General features: G+C 55.9%; 3 protein-coding genes across 7 annotated transcripts; 2 read left to right on the forward strand and 1 right to left on the reverse strand.

Moving 5' to 3' along the window:
* The first annotated feature begins 5,051 nt into the window (after window positions 1-5,051).
* LOC147209516 (uncharacterized) lies at window positions 5,052-10,739 on the forward strand. Of its 3 annotated transcripts, XM_086105559.1 has the most exons (17): window positions 5,052-5,245; window positions 5,825-6,460; window positions 6,584-6,645; window positions 6,706-6,744; window positions 6,817-6,887; window positions 6,950-6,981; window positions 7,055-7,177; window positions 7,515-7,640; window positions 7,718-7,834; window positions 7,903-8,027; window positions 8,091-8,293; window positions 8,382-8,451; window positions 8,541-8,704; window positions 8,830-9,461; window positions 9,521-9,542; window positions 9,613-9,734; window positions 9,816-9,895. In XM_086105559.1, exons 2-17 carry the CDS (start codon window positions 5,834-5,836, stop codon window positions 9,888-9,890), a joined length of 2,610 nt encoding a protein of 869 aa, XP_085961685.1. In that variant the 5' UTR covers window positions 5,052-5,245; window positions 5,825-5,833; the 3' UTR covers window positions 9,891-9,895. The 3 variants fall into 3 exon arrangements, with proteins under 3 accessions (XP_085961685.1, XP_085961683.1, XP_085961686.1); XM_086105557.1 differs by having other exon boundaries at window positions 9,521-9,734; window positions 9,816-10,739; XM_086105560.1 differs by lacking the exon at window positions 5,052-5,245 and having other exon boundaries at window positions 6,284-6,460; window positions 6,706-6,981; window positions 8,012-8,027; window positions 9,521-9,734; window positions 9,816-10,739.
* matr3l1.2 (matrin 3-like 1.2) lies at window positions 9,892-16,160 on the reverse strand. 2 transcript variants are annotated; one of them, XM_086105556.1, is made up of 21 exons: window positions 15,465-16,160; window positions 15,160-15,221; window positions 15,033-15,071; window positions 14,191-14,282; window positions 14,052-14,110; window positions 13,857-13,973; window positions 13,637-13,762; window positions 13,403-13,567; window positions 12,728-12,852; window positions 12,396-12,654; window positions 12,208-12,336; window positions 12,034-12,139; window positions 11,944-11,960; window positions 11,743-11,865; window positions 11,551-11,679; window positions 11,343-11,471; window positions 11,127-11,257; window positions 10,568-11,048; window positions 10,394-10,499; window positions 10,202-10,317; window positions 9,892-10,136 (listed from the first exon to the last, which is right to left on the reverse strand). In XM_086105556.1, the coding sequence occupies exons 1-21, from the start codon at window positions 16,158-16,160 to the stop codon at window positions 10,074-10,076; spliced, it is 3,270 nt and encodes a 1,089-aa protein (XP_085961682.1). In that variant the 3' UTR covers window positions 9,892-10,073. The 2 variants fall into 2 exon arrangements, with proteins under 2 accessions (XP_085961682.1, XP_085961681.1); XM_086105555.1 differs by having other exon boundaries at window positions 11,743-11,960.
* A 959-nt stretch (window positions 16,161-17,119) lies between these two features.
* On the forward strand, window positions 17,120-20,373 carry LOC147209518 (polyadenylate-binding protein-interacting protein 2-like). Of its 2 annotated transcripts, none has more exons than XM_086105571.1 (4): window positions 17,120-17,381; window positions 18,298-18,439; window positions 18,521-18,658; window positions 20,025-20,373. In XM_086105571.1, exons 2-4 carry the CDS (start codon window positions 18,308-18,310, stop codon window positions 20,094-20,096), a joined length of 342 nt encoding a protein of 113 aa, XP_085961697.1. In that variant the 5' UTR covers window positions 17,120-17,381; window positions 18,298-18,307; the 3' UTR covers window positions 20,097-20,373. The 2 variants fall into 2 exon arrangements, with proteins under 2 accessions (XP_085961697.1, XP_085961696.1); XM_086105570.1 differs by lacking the exon at window positions 20,025-20,373 and adding an exon at window positions 19,318-20,018 and having other exon boundaries at window positions 17,233-17,381.
* Window positions 20,374-21,020: the final 647 nt, after the last annotated feature.

The following is a 21,020-nucleotide window of genomic DNA, read 5'->3' on the forward strand; positions in this document are numbered from 1 at the left end:
AAAAGCCCTCTCTTGTTCACGCCTCACAGGAAACTTCCCAGATGTTCAAGTCCCCCCCCCCCCCAACCCAAATTGTTGTTGCTGTTGTTGTTTTCTACAAAGGTAGGAACAAAGCTCGTCGGGAACAAGTTTGTTCTCCCACCAGCACCGCTGAGCTTTTTTGTTTGTGCCGTGAATATGCAAATGAGTCCATGAGTGTCATCATTAAGAAGTAGCCCGACAAAAAAAAAAAAAAAAACGAGAGGGCCTCCAGTACGTCGGGACCGCGGGCTTTCGACAAACCCCTTCGGCCGCGTCGTCCGCGCTGGCTAAAGGAGCCCCGAAGGTTGCCGACAACTCAACCGTGGCGTCTCGAGTCCATTTGGAAGGAGGAGGTTCCCCCCGGCTTTGGGAGGTGGTAAATGCAGGCGCAGAAAGTCACTTGAGCCACACGCGCTCGATTGGCTCAGGCCAAGCCACACCCGCACTCGCCGGCGACTTTTCGCTGCGCTTCTTGCTCCCGGAGCGCCTTTTGAAGCTCTCGGACCGGACCGCCCCCGGGTCTGTTCGGGACGGGGCGCCGGTCTGCTCCGCTGTCTTCCGGCACGGCCAATGTGATCGATCGCCGACGGTTGCCCACAAACGGTCGGGATCAGAGATGGCTTTTTGATAGAGAAAGCTTTGAACAAAATTGTATCATGTTTAAAGTTTCGGTTAATTTGGGCATGTCTAGACGTGCTCAGCGCAGAGGTGTCGGCCGTTTGGGTGGAGGGCCTTTTCTTGAGTAATCACGTCAAAGCAAGGGGGGCGAAGGCTAGATTCAATCATTCATTCATTCATTCATTCATTATCCGAACCGCTTTTATCCTCACCAGGGTCGCGGGGTGCTGGAGCCTATCCCAGCCGTCTTCGGGCAGTAGGCGAGGGACACCCTGAACCAGTTGCCAGCCAATTGCAGGGCTAGATTCAATCACAGAGTGGGAATAAACAAATTGGGAACAAAGAGTTGTTGAGTACCAAAAGACAGTTTGGGAACAGCTGTCGCGCCAAGGTGGACATTTGTCATCAGCAAAGTCTGTGACTTGTGTATTCGGGTAGATCAGATCACTACCGAGAGGCCGGACCGGGGGGCGCGGTATGCAAATCTCTGGGGCAGTGTCTTTCTTGTATTTTGCAATAAAAGTTCGAACCGGCGGTGAGGGAGCCGAGTGTGTATCATCGGAGCAACTAACCGTCGTTCGCTCTCAGAGATCCACTCCCGCCGATATTGAAGACAATTTTCCTGTGTGCCAAGTCATTTCTTGAACTTTGTCCGAGAAAATCTCTGACAGTTTTTGATGGCCGCTGCGCTTGAAAAGAGTCGCTCCGGGCCGTCCAAAGCGCCGCAAAGAGATCCTGGAAACGACAAAGCGCTCGCCCTGCTCAGTCGCCCTTTTGAAAACGGTCTCAGCTCGTCTCGCTTCCCAGGCGAGTTCCGGTCTCGGCTCGTCCGGTCCCGGGCGTCGCGCGACGACCCGGCGGACAAACGGAGTCGGGAAGGAGCGGACGATTCCAAAGCCCGTGGCCGCCCGCGGCCTCGTTTGCCCGTTTCCCGACTTTCCTATGGCGGCGGCGGGATTTTGGAGTCGGCTGCGCGGCGCGTTCCGGTCCGGCGCCCAACGCGCATCAATGAGCATGAACGTGCATCATTCATGGCGCTCGAAAAATCCGACGTTTGTTTGAGACAAAACGCGCCATGAATATTTCAATCGGCTGCTCGGATAAACAACGACGACAAAACAGTCGTGAAACATTTACGCTGATGGACGCGTTCATCGCCGCCCGAACCAGGCGGAAAGCCAAAAGTGGCGGCGACGACCCGCATATATAATCATGCGCGCGGCCCGCCGCTAGCATTAGCACCACCTGCGTGTGAGTGAGCGAGCGCTTGTGTCTGTGCGCGCGTGGACGCAGACGCGCGCGAGTGCGAAATTGGTTTCCGTGCGGCAGGGCACGTCTTGACGGGCAAAAAGTATGAAGACGTTTGTCCTCGGGGGGCCAAAGGCCGCTTGTCCTCGAACGTCACGCCACAAACAGGATGGAAACGGGCGAGACGGTCACACCCTTGACTTTGCGCCACAGCGGAACGAACGGGTCGGCTCGCCGCGCCGGCGGGACCGGCGGGGCGGACGATAAGCTCCGCCTCCGCCGATGACCGACCTCGAGGCAAACTTGCCCGGCGAAAGCCAGACTCCGCATGAAAGTTTGAAAGGAAGACTTTGCCAGTGTGAGACTTCCGTTCTCGTGGTTAAAATCCCCAATTTCAACATTGGCGACCGCTCTGCCGCGCGGCTCGGAAAACGCGCGGGACGGCGGCCCTCCGGGACCGGCGTTTGACACCGATGACACAAAAGGTCCTTCCGTCCCTGTTTTGGCGCGATGGCGCCACTTCGGGCCCGCAACAGAAAGGGTACCCAATCGGAGCTCCTCAACTCAGGAAGGAGCCATAGGACTCCTCTCTGCAAACGAAAGCCATACTGTATAAAAACTCGTCCGTACCGCAGGCCATCAGCTTCATGAGCAAACAAGCAAGCAAACGTGGATTGTCCAATGTATGCAGCGGCGGGCCGTGCATTTCAACCTTAGGCCTTCAGTGACGTCACATACATGAACACAATATCAGCTCGTCAGGCAGCACTTCATTTCAGGAGCATTTAAAACCAACAAGTATGCATTCACAATTAAGAGCAGGAAACTAAATTTACAGATATTGTCAAAAATAAAAAGATGATTTAAAAATACGAAATAAAATGCCACCCAAATGACGCTGTGCGATCATAAACAAGTCTGTCCAATAAATAGCGCAATGTCGCAGTTTCATAGAAGACACCAACCACACAATAACAAAACAAACTATTCTTTGAAAATAAAATGAACAGATCATTTGCATTTTGAGAATAGGCTAGACAACAGCAAATAACTGAAAATGTTGAGCAGCTGAGATTGAACAAATTTTAGTGCACAAAGCCGACTACAATGCGCCATTAGAAATTGCAGGTGAGCAGATTTATTGGATACATTTTTGCATCTTTGTCATTTTATTTCGTGACCATTAATACTAACGAAATAAAATAACAAGAAGAAATTTAATTCATAAATAAAATTAATTTACTCACCAATGTAGTGCCTGTTCACTGAGCTGCAGATCTACGCGAGTGTCCCCAAACGTTTTGAAACGCACCGTAGCTTGCAAGTGCCCGGTCGTGCTCTGATGTTTCCTTCTTGCCTTGGTAAAACAACTTCAATTGGGAAACCCAGTGGAAGGTCCGTCTTGAAAATTGTGTGGAAAGTAGTCCTGCAAGCAGATCAACGTCTTCTCCGTCGGCCATTTTGGGTCAAAATGCAGCAACAGCTCCCCCTGTGGCAGGTCCGTCTTGAAAATTGTGTGGAAAGTAGTCCTGCAAGCAGATCAACGTCTTCTCCCCCGGCCATTTTGGGTCAAAATGCAGCAACAGCTCCCCCTAGCAGGCGCTCATCCAATCACCGAACGCGCACATCCAGTCTCGACGTAAGGCATTTGAGCTGGCCCCGGTGTGCAGACTCGTGATCTGATTGGCGATTGCAAGCTGACTGTGCCCTTCATTTACCGCGCACAGGGGCCTGCTCTGTTTCATCTGAAGGCCCCGAGCAAGTTTAGTTGACCTGGCAACACAAGCTAGCTGAAATAGGATTGGTTAAAAACTCTACCATAATGAATAAGTTATTTAGCGAGTGGCTTTCAATGCTATTTTAAATAACACTCGACTAAGTGGAAATCATATGACGTAAAGAATACAGAAAATAATTTTGTTGACATATTTATGAAAATAAAATAACAAATTAAATTTACGTTATTCTCAGAGAGAATGTTTAGGTCTGCAGAGAAGGCCTTGCTGGCCCTGACGGAAGGCCACTGAATGTATGCTGTGTAATGCTCAATGCATGGAGCGGCGCGGAGGGCCTGTCCTCCGAGACATCAGCTCTCCTATGGGAGACCAAATAAAAGTCACATTCACGCCAAGGGAGAATTGCTCGCTTATTCAAAACATCTTTGGTGCATCCCCAAAAAAACGTCAAGAGTTCATCTCAAGAAAAATAGAAACGTCGCGCAAAGCAAACGTTTTCCGTTGATGTTTTTCTTCAGCGTAATTGACACTTTGGGATAAACGTTTGCAACTTTTCCAAGTAAACCTTTGAAATGTGTTTATGGATGCTTCCAAATTAAAGTTGGTCACACGACGACACCTGTCGATTGGTTGCCACACTCTGCGACAACTCTTAATTGACGCTTCAGAATAAAGGTTTATTCACAGACATTCGCAAATCATACGACTGTTTGGTTCGTTTAATCCACGTTTGAAATGAAATAACGCTTCCAAATAAAGGTTTGCAATTGACTGATTCACTCCTCGACATGAATTTTGCAACTTTTCAATGTACGCTGCCTGACTTCTGATCACGTGACACTCGAAACTCAAGGTTTGCGACTGAACAACTGACACTTCAAAATAAAAGGCGTTGACGCGGCAACGTGATCAACAGCCGCCTGTCCAGGAAAAGCAAAAAAGCGACTCCAATTTTACCCTGGGATCAAACGAGTCCGCATGAAAAATTCATCGGGAATAGTTCCACCCATGTACAAGTCGTTGAGCGCTATCTGGTGGTCCACTGATACCGTATTTGTGCCGACGTCTGCATTCGTCCGTTGTTGTAATCACTGCGATTAGAATAAACAAGGCTGCATTCACTCCTGTTTTTCTCAGTAATTTACATTCGTCGTTGTTGTTGTTGTTGGGTTTTTTGTCTGTTGAAAAGACATCTTATTCTTAACCAAAATAAAGCCGCATCGTGATCGATCTCCTCTGTTTTAACAAAATGTGCGGCCCGTCACTTATGTCATCAACGTCAAATTCGCGTTTTATTTCGAATTAAACGACACGTGACGACCGTCGTCTTGATCTTCGCGTGCTTGGGGGTTTATCCCGCTCACTCCTCCTGACCCGCTAGGGGGCGCCAAACGACCGCCAAAGTAACGAAGAGGCTCAGCTCGTCACGTTGAAGTCAGCCGAAGAAGAAGAAGAAGGACAGTCCAGTGGATTGCCTCCTTTTTCTCTCTTTCTTGATACATTTTGCCTTCAGTGAACATATTCGGACGTTTTTCGCTCGTCTTGTGGTTCAAGTTCATATCGAAGCGCCACTTTGACTCCGTCATGACTGCGTGAGCTCGGCCGCTCTTTACTCTTTAGAGGTAAATTAGCTCGTTCAGCTAACTATGCTAGCATCAGCATTTCAACCACTGGCAGACCGAGTTGCATTCACGGCAATGAAGGCATATTTTGCGGCTGTGTGTGTGTGTGTGTGTGTGTGGGGGGGGGGGGGGCTGCACTGCTTGTAAAGGCGCCAGTACTGTATACACCAGCTTGCTCTCGAGTAAAGCCACCTGCTTGGATTTTGCTGCTGCTGTGTCACTTTGCAGATCTCATGAAGAATGCACGTCACGTGCACTTGAAAGCGCAAGTTTGTTGTTGTTCTGACACCAAATCAGACGAAAGTTTGCTTTTTCAGCCTACAAACATTAAGTCCGAACCCCTTGGCAATCGTAAGCGTTTTCAGGAAACACCCTTGTCACGGGTAGCGGTATTCTCCACTTTGGGTCAAAAGAGGCACTTGATCGCTGTTGACTTGGTGAGATGTGATCTTATCAAGCGCGACGCTTCCCCCGACTGCCGTGTTGATTTGCCACGGCAATATTTGATGCGCCGTAATCCACCGGGACCTTCCAGACCCGTCTCCTCACCGAACCTGTCCTGCGTTCACCTTTCCGCAGCGTCCCGCAATGTCTCGCCACGAGCCCCGGCGAGCGCCTCCGTTCGACACCGGCCTCCGACCGGCCCGCCACGGCGACTGCGGTTCCGGCTCGGACTCTGGAACGTCGCGCTCGGCGGTGAGCGCCCTCGGCATCCTGAGCGGCTGCGGTTCGGAGCCCGCCCGCTCGGCGTTCCTCGCTCGGCTTCCCGAGGAGTTGTCGCCGCCGCACCTCGTCCGTCTCGGTAAATGGGACGGGGAAGCGCTTCGGCCTCCTCGCGTCTCCCCCTCTCGCCTTCCCAGCTGGCCGAAGCCGCCCGTCGGCCGCCGGCGCGGGAATCCCGGTCGGTCGGTTCGGTACGCGCTCGACCGCGTGGAGCCAACGCCTCTTCCTGCAGAGCGGCTTCACCGCGGGCCAGGTCCATCGCTGTCAACAAGAAACTTTGCGGCGAGCGTTTCCTCCCTGCCCCGCGACAGGCCCTCGGCGCCTCGGGCCTCGGGCCGATGGGGATCTGGGTCGGAACGAGCTCGCTCTTCCGGCCAACTTGCCGGCGCAGCCACGCCGTCCGAACGGGAAGCGTGGGACTTCCACGGCATGGAACCTCAGACGTACCCGACCTCGTGTTCTCTGTGCAATGCCTGCGTTATCTCGGCGGAGGTAAGGAGCCCGACGGTCCGCTCGGCGGCGCCTCTTCGGGGACGCCGGCAGAATGCACTCGTCCGAGACGCCGCCGTCTCCGGCGAGTCGGGCCGTCGTGAAGGCGTGTGCGTTTTGTTTCAGAACTGGACAACGCACATCAACAGCGTTCGACATGCCAACGGACAACTGGGCCTGCTGCAGCGGTGAGTCTCCCTTCCGATGCGCGCTCACGCCTTTTGTCACATGGGTGCGTCCGTCCTCAGCTTTCCCACGTGGGACTGCCGCATGGAGACGCTCGACAGGTCAGTGCGGCGAGCTGCCCAAGAAGCCGACAGACACAGTTAGCGGCGTTAACGCGAGCGTTGTCATTGAAGAGCCGACCGACAGTCGGAGAAGAGGACCGGGAAAGACGGGGGGCCTCTCCGGCGGACCCACGAGAGCAGGAGTAAGTCGGCAAGCCTTGAGCGGCTCGATTCACTTTGACTTGTCGCTGTCGTCATCCGCCAGGGTCGCAGCCCACAACGAGCTCCGAGAAGAAGGTGAGGCCCGATTGTCGCCCGCTCACGTGCGGAGGTGTCGCCTCGTCCCAACGCGCCACCGCTTGCCTTTCAGCCCGCTCAGAGAGGCAAAGTGGCCTGCGTCAAGTTTGCCGCCGGCTCGGTGGACGAGCCGCACCTGCGCAAACTGACGGAGCCCTTCGGAACCGTCACCGGGATGCTCGTGTTTCCATCACTCGTGAGTCCGCGCCGAGGTGTCGAGCGGCGGCGGGCGACTCCGCCGCCCCGCGTCTTTTCCGTCGGCGAGCTCCGCTGAAGCCGAGGCACCGAAGCCCGCGGCCTCGGACCATCACCTCAAGAAAGCCGAGGAGCGCAAGTCAATGGAGGGAGTCTAAATTGGCCTCTGGGCGAAGATCTGTCATGCCCGCGTAAGCTCGTGCGACTGGCTTCCGCCCAGTCACGACTTGAGCGCCTCGAGCGGAGGGCGAAGACTTGAGAGCAGCCGCCTCGGTGTCCGTTTCTCGCGTCCCAACAGTCCGACGGAAGCTTGACGAGAAGCTCTCCGTTGTCGACAGGCCTTTGTGGAGTTGGAATCGGCCGAGCAGGCGCAGGAGCTGGTCAAGTTCCACAAGCGGCGTCCTCCCACCGCCGGCGGTCGGCGGCTCGACTTCAGCATCTCCAACACCTTCAACTTTGTCAAGGTGCGCCTCGCCGCCGTCCCGATGGCTCCCGCCTCGCCGCTGCCGGTCATCTTTGCTTCTTCGTTTGTCGGTTCAAGCGCTCCCGCGTGGTCAGCTTCTCGCCGCCTCCGCAATCCGACGACGACAAGTCGGAGCTCCTCGCCGTCATCAAACGCTTCGGCGCGCCCGTCTACACGCTCTTCTGCCGATCCGAGGTGAGCGCGCCTTGGCCGCGTCCCGTCCTGCCGCACTCGCCGACGTCGCCTGCCCCCGATCTCTTCAGGCTTTCGTCGAAATGAAAAGTCTGGAAGACGCCGAAAAGTTGGTCAATTCTTATGCCCGCGACGACCTGAGGCTCAACGACAAAGTCCTGCGGGTTTCCTTTGCTGCAGAAACCTCCACTCTCAGGTGAGCGCGGCCGCCGCGCCCCCTCGGCCCGCCTTGACTCGGTCGCCTTCCTTCCGCCTCCAGAACTGCCGCATCGGCCCAACGCTACCGAGAAGAATCAACCGAGAGGACGGGGAGCAGAGAGGAAGAGCGCGTGCCGGAGGAGACAGAGGAGAGGAGGGCGCGAGGCCACAGGGGCGGCAACGGCGACGCGAGGGCCGGCTCACCGTCCGCAGAAAGTTGCTCCGGTGCCCTAACGGCAGACGCAGAGAAGCTTGAGACCACCGGTAAGAAAAGAGACCAAGGACCCGCCCTCTGCGCCAATTCTTCCGGAAGCAGCCGTCGATCCCGCTCAATGACCCTTTTTGTCGGCAGCTTCGGGCAGCGCCGCCGCGGCGCCGAAAGCCTCGGGCGGCGAGCAAGGGCGGAGCGACGCGGACGCAGAGTACGCCGTTGCCGTTTATGTCCGCGGCGCCGCCGCTCTTGATGAAGACGGCGGCGGTTTAACGCGCCGGCCCCCGTGCGCCCTTCCAGCTCCGAGCAGGACACCAGCGACATCGAGGGAATGGCCGTCTTGGGCGAGGACCTGGAGGACGGGCGTTTGGAAACGGAGGAGGAAGCGGACGACCGAATGGCCGAGGGGGAAGAACGGCAAGTCGGAGGGGACTCGCCCGAAGCGGCGGGCGGACCGCTCCCAGGTGAATGTACCGCTCGCTGCAAATTGTTGGGCGTGCTTGCGTCACTCCCGGTTGACCGTTGCACCAAAGGCAACGCGCAGATCTTTAAACTAGTCACCTTAACCTTGCATGGGCCAACTCTGCAGACGTTTTGTCCTCGTCTCACTCGAACTGGGGAAACGCTCAGGACGGGCCGGCAAGCGGCAAGGCTCCTCCTGTCACGTCAGATGCTGGAAAGAATACAACCCAAGACGGGAACACCCACAGTGGCCAGTCAAAAGACGAGAAGGCGCCAACGAATAAATCCGAAGCCGGGAAGACTCTGGACGTCCCGTCGGACAACGGCGCGACTCCGGAAGCACCGTCGCAAGGGGGAAAGACCGGCGAGGTTAAACCGCAAGGCGGCGAGACTGGGCAGGCCAAAGAGACTCGATCGGAAGGCCGCCACCCTTTGCGAGACGAGTCTGAGGCCAGGAAGAGAAGAAAGGAAGAGAGTGAGTCGCAAAGAAGTAACTCTCCGCAGAGGGAGTCCAAATGCAGAAAGACCGACGAATGCGATTGGGAGGCCGGAAAGGCCGACGACGACGACGACGTGCTCTTTTCGAGGGTGTCGCAACGGGTGTTCGCCGAAGATCCCGGAGGCGCCGACTCCAGGCGGGAAGACCACTCAGCCGGGACTCTCAAAAGAAGAGCGTCTCGCGAGGACGCTTGCGCGCGTGGAAAAATCCAAAAGGAAGAGCAAAGAAGCCAAACGTCTGCTGAGAGCGACGACAATCAGGTGCGCCCGCCGCCCGCATCGCCACGGGGGCCTTTTTGATGACTGTCGCGCTTTTGCAGGAAACCTCGGGTACCCCTGTCGGTAAGCAGTCGCCCTCCCCCCGGGCGGGACTCGCCGCCGCGTTGCCTTCACGTCGGCTCGTTGCTCACAGGAACCGAGTTTGTGCGTCCAGTCGTCGGCTACTTCTGCAACTTGTGTCAAGCGATCTACGCCGACGAGGACGAAGCCAAAGTGCGGCACTGCAGCAGCCGCCGGCACCACCTCAAGTATCGGGTGAGCGAGTCCAACCGAGACCGGGTCGCCTGCCCGACCGCCCATCGTTTGGCTTCTTCAAACGCAGCGCTGTCATTTCAGGAGAAGATGGCCGTCCTTCGCCGTCGTCAACTAGCGGGCGGCCGACTTTTGACTTTGCCAATAAATGTGACGTGACTTGTGGGGGCGTCAAACGTTTATTTCTTAAAACAAGCTAACTTAAGTTCGCCAACGGATGGGATGAGTGGCCACGTGCCGTGACGCGACAACAAGCTACCGTGCGAAGCGCGGTCCCCCGCCCGTCTACTCTTTACGGTCACCGTGGAAAGAAAAAGCAAAAGGGCTGCCGTGAAGAGCAAGTCACGCGCTGGTCTTCTTGACTCGCTTCTTTTCGGCTCCGCTTCCTTCCTTCTCCAGATGTTTCTGAAAGCGCAAACGTCGAGCGGCTGACATTGCGGCCCTCTTTGCGGCCCGCCGCGCGGCCTCACCTGCAGCTTGTCGTAGTGCGTCCGGCTGCTGCAGTGCGTCTTCTTGGCCGTGTCCTCGTTGGAGTAGAAGAGGAGACAGACGCGGCAGTAGTAACCCATCTTGATGTGTTCCACACCTGCACAAAGCGCACCGGAGGCTTCAGCGGTGGCCGCTCGCGAGCGGGCGGGAAGGCTTCGGCGCCGCTCGCTCACCGATGGCTCTGTCGGGTTCAAACGGCGGCAGCGGCAAGGACGCCACGGCGGCGGGCGGGGCGGGGCCGTCTCGGTTCCCGTCGGCCGACGGCTCCTCCTCCATCGGCTGCGTCATCAAAACAAAGAAAAAAATGAATCGGCGGGCGGCGCGGCAGCGCTGACCAAAGTCACTACCTGGTGATCTGGAACATCGGGAATCTTCTCTGGGACGTCCGCTTCCATCTTCAGATCCGAGCTCGGCTTGCCCTCTTCCTCCCGAGGTTCCATTCGCTCCTCCCCATCTTCAGGTTTCTTTTGCTTGTCTTCAAGCTTCTCGTCATCGTCGTCGTCGTCCTCCTCTTTGATGGCTTTTTCCGGTTGCGGCCTCGGCTGCTCCTCTTCTTCCTCCTTGGCTGCCTTTGGCTCCTCCTCTTCCTCCTTGGCTGCCTTTGGCTCCTCCTCTTCCTCCTCGGCTGCCTTTGGCTCCTCCTCTTCCTCCTCGGCTGCCTTTGCCCGCTCTTCTTCCTCCTGGCGTTTGACTTCTTTTGGCTCCTCCATTTCCTCTCGGCGCTCGTCGTTCTCCTTGACTTTCTTGGCCGGAGGTTCATCGGAAGGTTTGGAAGACTTTGGAGACGAGCTGCTCGGCCCCCTCTTGGTAGTGCTGGGACAGCTATGCCTGCACGCACACAGGAACACGGTAAAAGTCACACGAGGCCACACTGGCAAGTGGACTTTTTCCGGTGAAGGAGCTCACCCGTATTTGAGCTGCGTGTACTTCCTGCTGACGTAAATGAGAAGACGTCTCCCCTTCAACTTTGCCTGGTTGGTTTTGTACGCTTGAGCCATTTGGTCCGCCGCCTCGGCCTTCTCCATCTCCAGGAAACACTGCGCGCCCCAAACGACAACGGAACCTTTAGCGGCGCTACCCGGGCGCGGCAGGCGCAGACGCTCGGTCGGGCGAGCCGCGTACCTCCCTCTTGATGGGGTTCAGGAAGTACTTTTTGACTTTGCCGAAGGGCTCGGCCAATTTGAGGACATCCTCGTCCTCGAAGGTGCCGTTGGGCAGCTGGCCGACGTACACCACCCTGCTGGCGCCGCACTGCGACCGCAGGAAGGGAGGGGGCGGTCAGCCACAACGCCGGCCCGTCCCGTCGCTACGCCGACGAGGTCGCCCTCACCTGGATGGTCGGGTAGGTCAAAGAGTGGTTGACCCTCACCGGGCGCCCGCACACCGACGGCGTGACGTTGCCGTTGTAGAACTTGACCATGGCCCGCGCTTCCTCCTCCGTGCCAAACTGTAGGAACGCCTGACGGGGAAACGGAGAGTCAAAGAGCGGCGCCGGCCTGCAACGCGGCGGCGGGCGCGCTACCTCGGGCCTCCAGTCCAGGACCAGATGCTTTACCACCTTCCCGAAGGGCGTCGCCAGTCCCAGCAGTTCGTCCAGGAATTTGTAGCCTCGCCTGAAGCCCAGGACGTTGACCACCCGCAGCCCCTGGCGGGAGGAAAAGCTCGCGCGTGGCTTGAGTCGCTCTTTGGCTTCGGGCGCTCGGGTCAGCGCCGAGATACGTACCCCCTTCCTGGATGTGTCTGCGGGAAAGAAGAGCGAGCATCATCATCGTGCCGCCGTCGCGTCTACGCCAGCGCTCCCGCGGCGGCTTACCGGTGCCGTCCGACGGTCCTTCGTCTGCCGCCTCCTTCTTCTCGTCCTCCTCGGGGAGCTCGTCCAGTGTCACAAAGTCCTCCATGTTCTCCAGGAAGTCGTCGCCCTGACCGCACGAGGAGCTCATCAGAGACATCGCCGCTTTTTAACGTCGCGTGTCACGCGCTCGTTTACCTCCGCCGTTGCCCGCTCGACGCCGCTCGCCGCTTCGGTCGGCCACTCCTCCGACTCCTCCGCGTCCTTGACGCCGCCATCCTTGGCGCCGCCATCCTCTGCGCCGCCATCCCCGTGATCATCGCGAGCCTGTGACGACGTCTCCTTGAGAACAATTCTCCACAAGGCCCGTGTGGTTTTCCCGTCACCTCATACTGAGCGCCGTCCCGCCCTCCCCCGGGCGGCTCGCCGGGTTCATCGTCCTCGTCCACGGCGCTCCGACCTTCCTCCGCCTCCCGCACTCCTGCCACTCCCTCGTCGTCGTCCGCCGCCTCGCCCTCCGAAGCCGATTTGGCTCCTCCCTCCCCGTCCCGGCTCCCGGAAGGCGAGCGGGATCGGGACGACCTCCTCTTGGTTGCGACCGTCCGAGCGCTCCCTCCGCCCGCTTCCTTCTGTCTGCGGTTGATGCTGTCGATGAAGCAGAAGGTGGCCAAGCTGGAGTTGCGGCGCCGTCGCCATGACGAGCGCGACGCGGACTCACTTGAGGGTCTTGTACTTTGTGCAGATGTTGAGGCGGACGGCTCGTCCTTTGATCGTGAGCGGATTGAGCGTGTGGTACTTGACCATCATCTCGGCGTCCTCGGGTCTCCCCAGCTGGATGAAGGCCTGGCGAAGACGGACGGCGGCGTGAGTGTGGCCGCGAAGACGATATGGCTGAGGTTGACCCCCCCCCCAGTCGGACGTCGAGAAAAGCTTGACTTCGCTACGGTTCAGACGTGCTCTTTGATCTTTCAAAAACCGTCGGCCACTCTGGCGGCACCACCTCTGCGTCTTTCGCCCGCCCGTCTCTCCGTCTCGTTCGATTCTCCACCGGTGTGAAGAAGCATGCGCCAGCGAGACGACCGACGGCTTTTCAGAGGAGCGGCGGGGTGAGGGAGGGTTAATATGCAAAAATTACCACTTGGGAACACTTCCTCCCGGACCGTAACTTTCAGGGATGGCAATGGCTAGTGATGAAAAAAGCGGAAAGGGGCGTGGCCTGGACGGGGCGACCAATCACAACAAGTAAGACATCATACACGTCCAATCGCAGGGCTGTTTACAATCGGCAGATGGAAAGACTGATCGGGAGAGCTCGTGAAAACTCGACGATAAGGTACCTGACCCCCCCCCTAAAATTTTCTCAATGGATTTAGACGATTCACAAAAATGTCACCTGGTCTGTCAAAAAGAGATGCTTCTCCACGACGCCGAAGCGAGCGGCGACCGTCAGCAGCTCCTTCTTCTTGTCTTCTTCCCGGGGTAAGTTGGAGAAGAAGACCACCTGGCTGCTGCGACGCGGGCCGTCCCAGGACGCTCGGTCCGACGCCCGCTCTTCCTTCTGCCGGGGTCGCAAAAGATGCTGCGTCAAGACTTTCAAGCCGAGGCGGGCGCGTCGCGGCGATGTCACCTGGATGACAATCAGCCGCCTGGACAGGTAGAAGGTGATGGATTTCCCATAGAGCGTCGCCGGGTTCTGCTGGTAGTAGTTGACCATGTCCATCGCCTCCTCGTGCGTCTCCATCTCCAGAAACGCCTGCGGACGGACGCCAGCCACCAGATGCGCTGGTGTTTGTGACTGCACACTAGCACCGCCTACAGGTAAGGTCAGCTAAAAAACCAAAACATACCTTGGTCTTGAGGACCAGGTGCTCCTGCAGACGCCCGAAAGGTTCGGCAAAAGAGAACAACGTCTTGACGCTGAGTGGCTTCCTGTCGTATTTGACCACCACCACCCTGCTCCTCACCTGTGGGGAAAGCTCAACGTTTTCATCGGCGTTCTCGCATCATCACTCGGGACCGTCAACGCTACAGACGAAACTGACCACGTTGGCTTCCGAGTGGTTCTGCCTGGACATGCCAAGACCCAAACCCGCTCCCGATCCTGACACGCACACAACGACAAAGAAAAAGGACCGTTGGGCGCCATCGTGCGACTTCTGTCCGAAAGGAGGCGCTCCTCACCCCAACCGGACGGCATCCTGGGCGCCGGGGTGGGCCCCGAGGGGGCAGGCCCCAGCAGCCCCGCTGACAGGTTGGTGGACTCCATGATGCCGCTGAAACGCAGACCACGTCAACATGGCAAAAGCTCACAAACACACAGCGGGCCCCACGCCCAAACTTTTTTTTTTACAATGGTGAGCGGAACATTTGGGGCCCCACTATAAGTTGATTTCCTCTCAGTTTCACTGCAGTACTGACAAATGCATAAACGAATAGCTTTGAAATTGACATTCGACTGCACATCAAGCTGACGCAGCAATGGCGTCGGCTTGCAATTCCGAGGCAAGATTTGGAGTAAAGGGTCAACTTTTGCCATCCAAATGTGAATGATACAAATCCAATGCTTCCCTTCATTTCAACGCGTTTAACTTTATGAGGCATCTCCTCAGATATGCCCCCCCCCAATCTTAGACAATCGACAAAAATTGTAATCAAATGTGCAGCGAGTTCCCATAGGCAGCAACTTCTCTTGTTAGGCTAACTGGAAACATAAATGGCTCCCTGCTAGTTTTAAATTGATCTATTCTTGCGTATCGGATTGGGGGGGGGCTGCCTGACATTCGTCCGAATGCCAAAAATTAGCGCAGATCATCGGTCAAGCCCGACTAAAGACTCGACTCAATAGCACAAAGTCGCCAATTGTTTTGTTTCTGAATGTGGAATGTTCTGAATGGAATTTAGAATCGTTACAAGCGCGCCTTCCGTGTTTGTTTGGAACATTCCAGAAAAGATGTTGGCCAGCGGTCACGGTCCTACACCTCGGGTGGACCCGCAGCCCCCATACGGGTTCATGCGATGGTTACCTTCTGCCGGGAACCCCGCCGATATCCCACTCGGGGTACCTGCAAGGAAGGTCAGCACAAGGAAACGGCGGTCGTTAAGCCAAAGTCCACCGAAGCCGGCGTGTGTGTGCGTGTGCGTGCGACTCACATGGTGACGAGCACACGCCTGTTCTCAGCATGTCGAAGTCCGTTTGTGTGTTGGCTCCACTCCTAGACACGCGCGCACACAAAATCAGCCCACACTCACGTCGCAACGTCAACCGAACTCCAGTGTCCCCCCCCCCCACCCCGTGTGCGTTCGTGTGCGAAAGTGTCCTTTATCGTTACGTGTGCAAGATCAAAAAGGAAAGCATCCTTGACGGCAAGAAGACCAACACGGAGGACGGGCGACACAGCGGTCCCGTGTGACTAGAAGATGACATGAAGGTGGGAGGGAGGCGTGGCTTTACTCACCAAGTTGGAATGTACATCAAAGTCACAAAGAGAGCACACGTGTGGGAAGCGGGGGGGCGGGGCTCCCAAGAAGTCTTGGACTTTTCCTAGCGACGGGGAGCCCTTCCTGCGCTGCGAGAAGGCGGCCTGGGACAGCGACCCCCCCTGCAGAGCGCCATAGGAATCGCGGTGCGAAAGCTCCCCGTACGACCTCTCCCGGCCCCCGCCGAAATTCAAACCCGCGGCGGCGCGGCCGGCGGAAGCGAAGCCAAAGTCCGATGAGCCCGAAGCCTGAGAGAAAGAGGAGGAGGCGCCGCCGCCGCCCATCCTGCCCCCGTCGTCCCAGCCGGAGGAGGGCCCCCGGCCCGCCTTGCGCTTCTTGAGCTGCAGGAGGATTTGCGGGAGCGTCTCCACGCTGATGTCCTCCTCGGGGATCTGAGCCAGAACGTCCAGATCGGAGGGTGACAGCCCCAAGCTGGCGAAAAGCTTCATTGTGCCGCCAAGATGGCCACCACCGCCGCGGGGCATGAGCGCGCCGCCCTCCCGGTCGTCGGCGCCTTCTCCTTCGCGGTCGCCGCCCATCCCCACAACGCCACCGCCCCCCATAGGGCGCACGGGCCGCCGCTCGTTCATGCCGAAGCTTAAGGACTCGAGGGCCGCGGCCGTGGCGGCCAGGTGGCCCCGCCCAGCCGCGAAGCCTTTCGGAGGGCCCTCCATCGCAGGTCAAAGACGACGAGAACAAGTTCAAGAGGCGTCCGGCGCCAAGTCAAGTCTGGAGCAATGAGGCGAGCGGAGCCCTGAAAGACAGTGAAGGACAAGCAGACATTGTGGTCTTCGCTCGTGCCCGCACTCGCGGCCGCCCCCGGGCTGGCCGCGGCAACACGAGCATGAGCATGAGGACGGCAACGGGCGTACAAACATCCTCCGCAGACAACCGAAGCAAGGGAGGAGAAAAGGAGGGAGGGTCACGTGGTCAGGGAGCCGCTTCGGTACAAAGCGAGAACATCTTGGTCGTCAATAATCAACGGGAGACGATGGATCGATCGGTCCAAACCGCGCTGGATGCGCATCAAGGCGACTTGCGGTCGACCGACGCGTTCGAACGTGCAAGCAGACGTGCTAGCGATTGTTTAGCAGAAGTGCGAACAGCTCCGATGTGTTGACATTAAGCGGGCGTGCGAGGCGCGCGCTCGAGGTCGCTGCGGCACTTAGGCCACGGACAAGTCTGAGCTTCCGCGTTCAAATGCACAATAGTGGAAAAGAGAAGAAATTCAAGGGAGCGTCGCTAGAGCTAACGTTAGCATTAGCCCGTGGGGAAAAACGCCCGTTAGCCACATAAAGCTAACGCTAGCGGCATGAATGTTCTTCGATCAATGCAACCCTAGAAACATAACGTGCAGCTAGATGGCCTAAGTAGAAAGCGTGAAATGTTAACGCTCAAGTATTCCTACCCGTCTTTGTGTCGCCTGCCTGTTTTGAGAGCTGTGAAATATGCCAAAGCCACCACCCAAACTCTCGCGATATGTCCTCCCCTCCTCAGTGACGTCATAGGCGGCCTTTACTTCGGTCTGAAGCGCATCTCGGTAAATACCGCTCCTAATTAAATAAACAAATGTGCCAGATATAAAATAGAAAAGGGGAAACGCGAGAGAATGATAAATTTAAAATATTGAATTCATGAGAATGCCAGGCCTCCGAAAAACTCAGACGCCTCCTTGGCGTCGCAGACTTGGTTTTGCTCGGCTCGGTTGAACTTGTGTTCTCTTTTTTCCGACGCTTCTCCGCATTCTTTTCGTTGGCCGGCTGGTAAGTGAAGGCCCCATCGCGATTTGAGCCAATCCCAAGCGAGCAGCGCGTGACGTCGGCCTGGTAAACAAACAGGAGCCTGGCGGCCATTACAGTCCAGAGCGCGACACAAAGCACCGTCCGAGATTCGTGGTAAGGACACACCAACCGAGTCGTTTTGGGGACATCTGATCCCACTGACGCGCTGTTGGGGCGTCACACAACGATGTTTGTCGCGCTGTAATCAATTGCAAATAGTTCGCCGCTGTTCTTACGCAGATTTCTTTTCAGCTATTTCTACTCTAGTGTTGATTCGTTTGGCGACCTCTTTTTTCCCTCCTATTCCCTATACAGTATTCATCGAGATACAGCTGCACTTTTATTCCTTATTGACTAGCTAATGCAGCTTTATTTAAATAGCGCTTTTCATCCACACAGTGGATGAAAAGTACAATACTGTACGACATTCAAAAGCATGTACAAACAAAACAGGGAAATATATTTAAAAGCAAGATCAAGAAATAAAAGGTTGTTGTCTGCCGGGTACTCCGGTTTCCTCCCACATTCCAAAAAACATGCATGGCAGGCTGATTGAACTCTCTAAAATTGTCCCTAGGTGTGAATGTGAGCGTGGATGGTTGTTTGTCTCTGTGTGCCCTGCGATTGGCTGGCAACCGATTCAGGGTGTCCCCCGCCTACTGCCCGAAGACAGCTGGGATAGGCTCCAGCACCCCCCGCGACCCTAGTGAGGATTAAGCGGTTCGGAAAATGGATGGATGGATGTCTGTAATTACCAATAGAATTAACAGTGCAAGAACGAGATTTTGGAAAATGGGTGCGGCGCAATTTAACAATGATGCACGAGGTCAGGTTGACTGCGGTTGAGATCTTGATGGAAATCAGAAAAAAAGGTGGGATAGCAGCAACCATCATCCAGAGAAGCAAGATATTCCCGACTTAAAGAGGACGTAAAGGGCACATCGGCGTGTCCCTATATTGATGACGACGGAATCAATTGCGTTGGTGTCTGAAGGCCCCGCTGCACTCGTGCCACCTGTGCCCTTCTCAGGAGCGGCGCCATGAAAGACCCGAGGCTAAATCACGCCGTCGCCAGCGGCAAAGGCGCCCCGAGCGTGCAAAGCGGCCCGCCGGATTCCGACCCCTTTGCCGAGTACATGTGGATGGAGCACGAGGAGGAGTTTGACAGGCAGGTGAGGTGAGCCGCCCCAGCGTGACGTGATGTGGCGTCGGCCGCCGCCTGCTGATTGTTTGTGGGCTCCGATGCCACCAAGGTGGAGGAGGAGCTGTGGGAGGAGGACTTCATGGAGCGCTGCTTCCAGGAGATGCTGGATGAGGAAGAGGCGTCGGAGTGGTTCGTCCCTGCCAGAGACCTGCCGGACGCCCGCGGCCAGAGGGCGGATCGGCCGACGGTGAGACAGTCGCATTTGTTTTCTGTCTGACCTGACTCGCATCTCTTTTGGGAGATGTGAGTCATCATTCGGAGAGTTTTATTTATTGCTTTGCTTTGGCTCGTGAGGCCAACCAAACTTGAGTCCTGTCTGCTGGCACTCAGATCAACTCAACAGACTTGACAACTTGTCAACAATTCCTCCAAAACCAACCTTAATAATGCTGTTTCTTGCCATTCCCCACTAACTTCATCCAAACACTCGTTAGTATCTGTGTTGCAGCGCTGTCTGAACCCTTTCAGCGACGGCCCAGACACAAATGATTCTGCAACGGTACTCGCAGCACTATATTCATCTGATATTAGTGCTGTACTGATAATCTCAGAGGAGTTAAGATATTATTATGGGTCTCCAAACTTCAATGATGACTTTGCGGAGCTAGAAAGGAAGCCCCTCAATTGTGATGCACATGCACTGGCACCTTGAGATACCAGTTGAACCACACTCGCAGCTCACAACGCTCAGCGTTCAAATCATCTGAATCATGAAGAAAAAAATGGCAGGAATTCGTTGCAGCCCCCACCCCCGAAAAAAATTGTTTTGAGAAAAAAAAAAGACGCCCAGTTGTACGTGTCGGGACATCCATCCATCCATTTTCCGATTCGCTTGATCCTCACAAGGGTCGCGGAGGTGCTGGAGCCTGTCCTAGCCATCTTTGGGCGGTAGGCGGGGGACACCCTGAACCGGTTGCCAGGCCATCGCAGGGCACACAGAGACGAACAACCATCTGCGCTCACACTCACACCTCGGGACAATTTGGAGTGTTCAATCAGCCTGTCATGCATGTCTTTGGAATGTGGGGGGGAAACCCACGCAGGCCCCCGGGGAGAACATGAAAACTCCACACAGGGAGGCCGGAACTGGAATTGAACCCAGTACCCCTGCACTGTGAGGTCGATGCGCTAACCACTGGACCGCCGGGCCGCCTGTCGGCACATCATCTTCCAAGTAATTCAATGTTGTTGTTTTTTTAGCACCTTGCTGCCTAGGCCACCTGGGGGCAGTAGAGGACAGACAGATAAATACCATGCTCACTCTTCTGACTGCAGTGGCACGTGTCCTGTTGCTTGAAGTGTTCAAGGACAGCAGCATAGATGCTCATTAAACAGCCTGAAGCCTGTTTTTATCTGGACTATCTGACAAATGAGTTGAGTTCACTGCCACCAAAAAGCACCCATACCTCCAATTTGCACTCACAAGTCAGTGGGGGGGAAGGAAAAAAAATCTGGGGAGCTCGCAAGTGGAGCGTCTCAAGTGGCAGGAGTATTTGTGCTCTCCCCCCAGCGGAGGGCGATGTCTGACTTGAGCGTTTGTCGTGGCCTTGCAGACCAACATCCCGAGCGTCCTGAACCCCAACGCCAAGGAGTTCACACCGGGCATCCAGAAGCACGTCATGTGACCGAACGCGGTCGGTCACGTCATGCGCAAGATGGCTGCGGCGTCTCCGCCCAATGGAGTGTGGGCGTGCGGCTCGATTGGCTGCCATGCCGCCGGTGTGTTACGTCGCGTTCATGTGGTGATGTCTGCTTGCTTGTGGCTGCAGGGGGGTGCCGTGCTACCCACAATGCTTTGCTGCCGCACAAAAGGTGCAAAACTAATGTAGGGGAAGCAAAAAGACAAAATGGTGTAAAAACAAAACAAATCTATTTTTGAAAATAAATGTTTATCGAAGAAAAGAGGCAGCCTTGTTTTTGAACAAAACATTTGCAGTAAGTTGGTGACCACGCAAGCTCACCCAAAAGTTCGCTCAAATGAACGCAGCGCAATGTTTCTTTCCGAACAAAATAAAACCCCTGGCAGCTTTTATGTCATCGAGCGCTCGCCCTAGTTCGGCTGTTGTTCCAATAGTTTTACTTCCTCCAGAGAGGAAATGCTGGTCAGTTTTCTGATGTCCTTGCACCGTTTGTCCACTAGATGAAGCTTTGACTCCATTCAGCCATTTCTCAATTGGCGTGCTTACGTCATGGTGATCTCGTGATTTTCCAACCGCCGATCACGGCTCGACAGCACGGTTGCCGACTGCTCACCACACCCGCTCAAAGTACAGAGGTCAAGGATTCAATTCTGGGCTTTGGCCTTCCTGTGTGGCGTTTGCATGAGCTCTGCGTGGGTCGGAGGGCAAGTGAAAAGAAAAAACAAAAATGAGATACCTTGACAAGAGGCCGCAGATGGGATGATGGGCAGGCGAGTGGGCAACATTTGACACAATGTTGTACTGCTCCATGTTTCCTCGCACATTCCCAAAAACATGCATGCTAGGATTTTATTGATCACTCTAAATTCTAAGTGGGAACGGTTTTTGGTCAAAATACGACTGGCCGTT

The sequence above is a fragment of the Hippocampus guttulatus genome, chromosome 2, assembly GCF_054856545.1.
Source record: "Hippocampus guttulatus isolate MCC_2025c chromosome 2, RoL_Hgut_1.0, whole genome shotgun sequence".
Classification (NCBI taxonomy): domain Eukaryota; kingdom Metazoa; phylum Chordata; class Actinopteri; order Syngnathiformes; family Syngnathidae; genus Hippocampus; species Hippocampus guttulatus.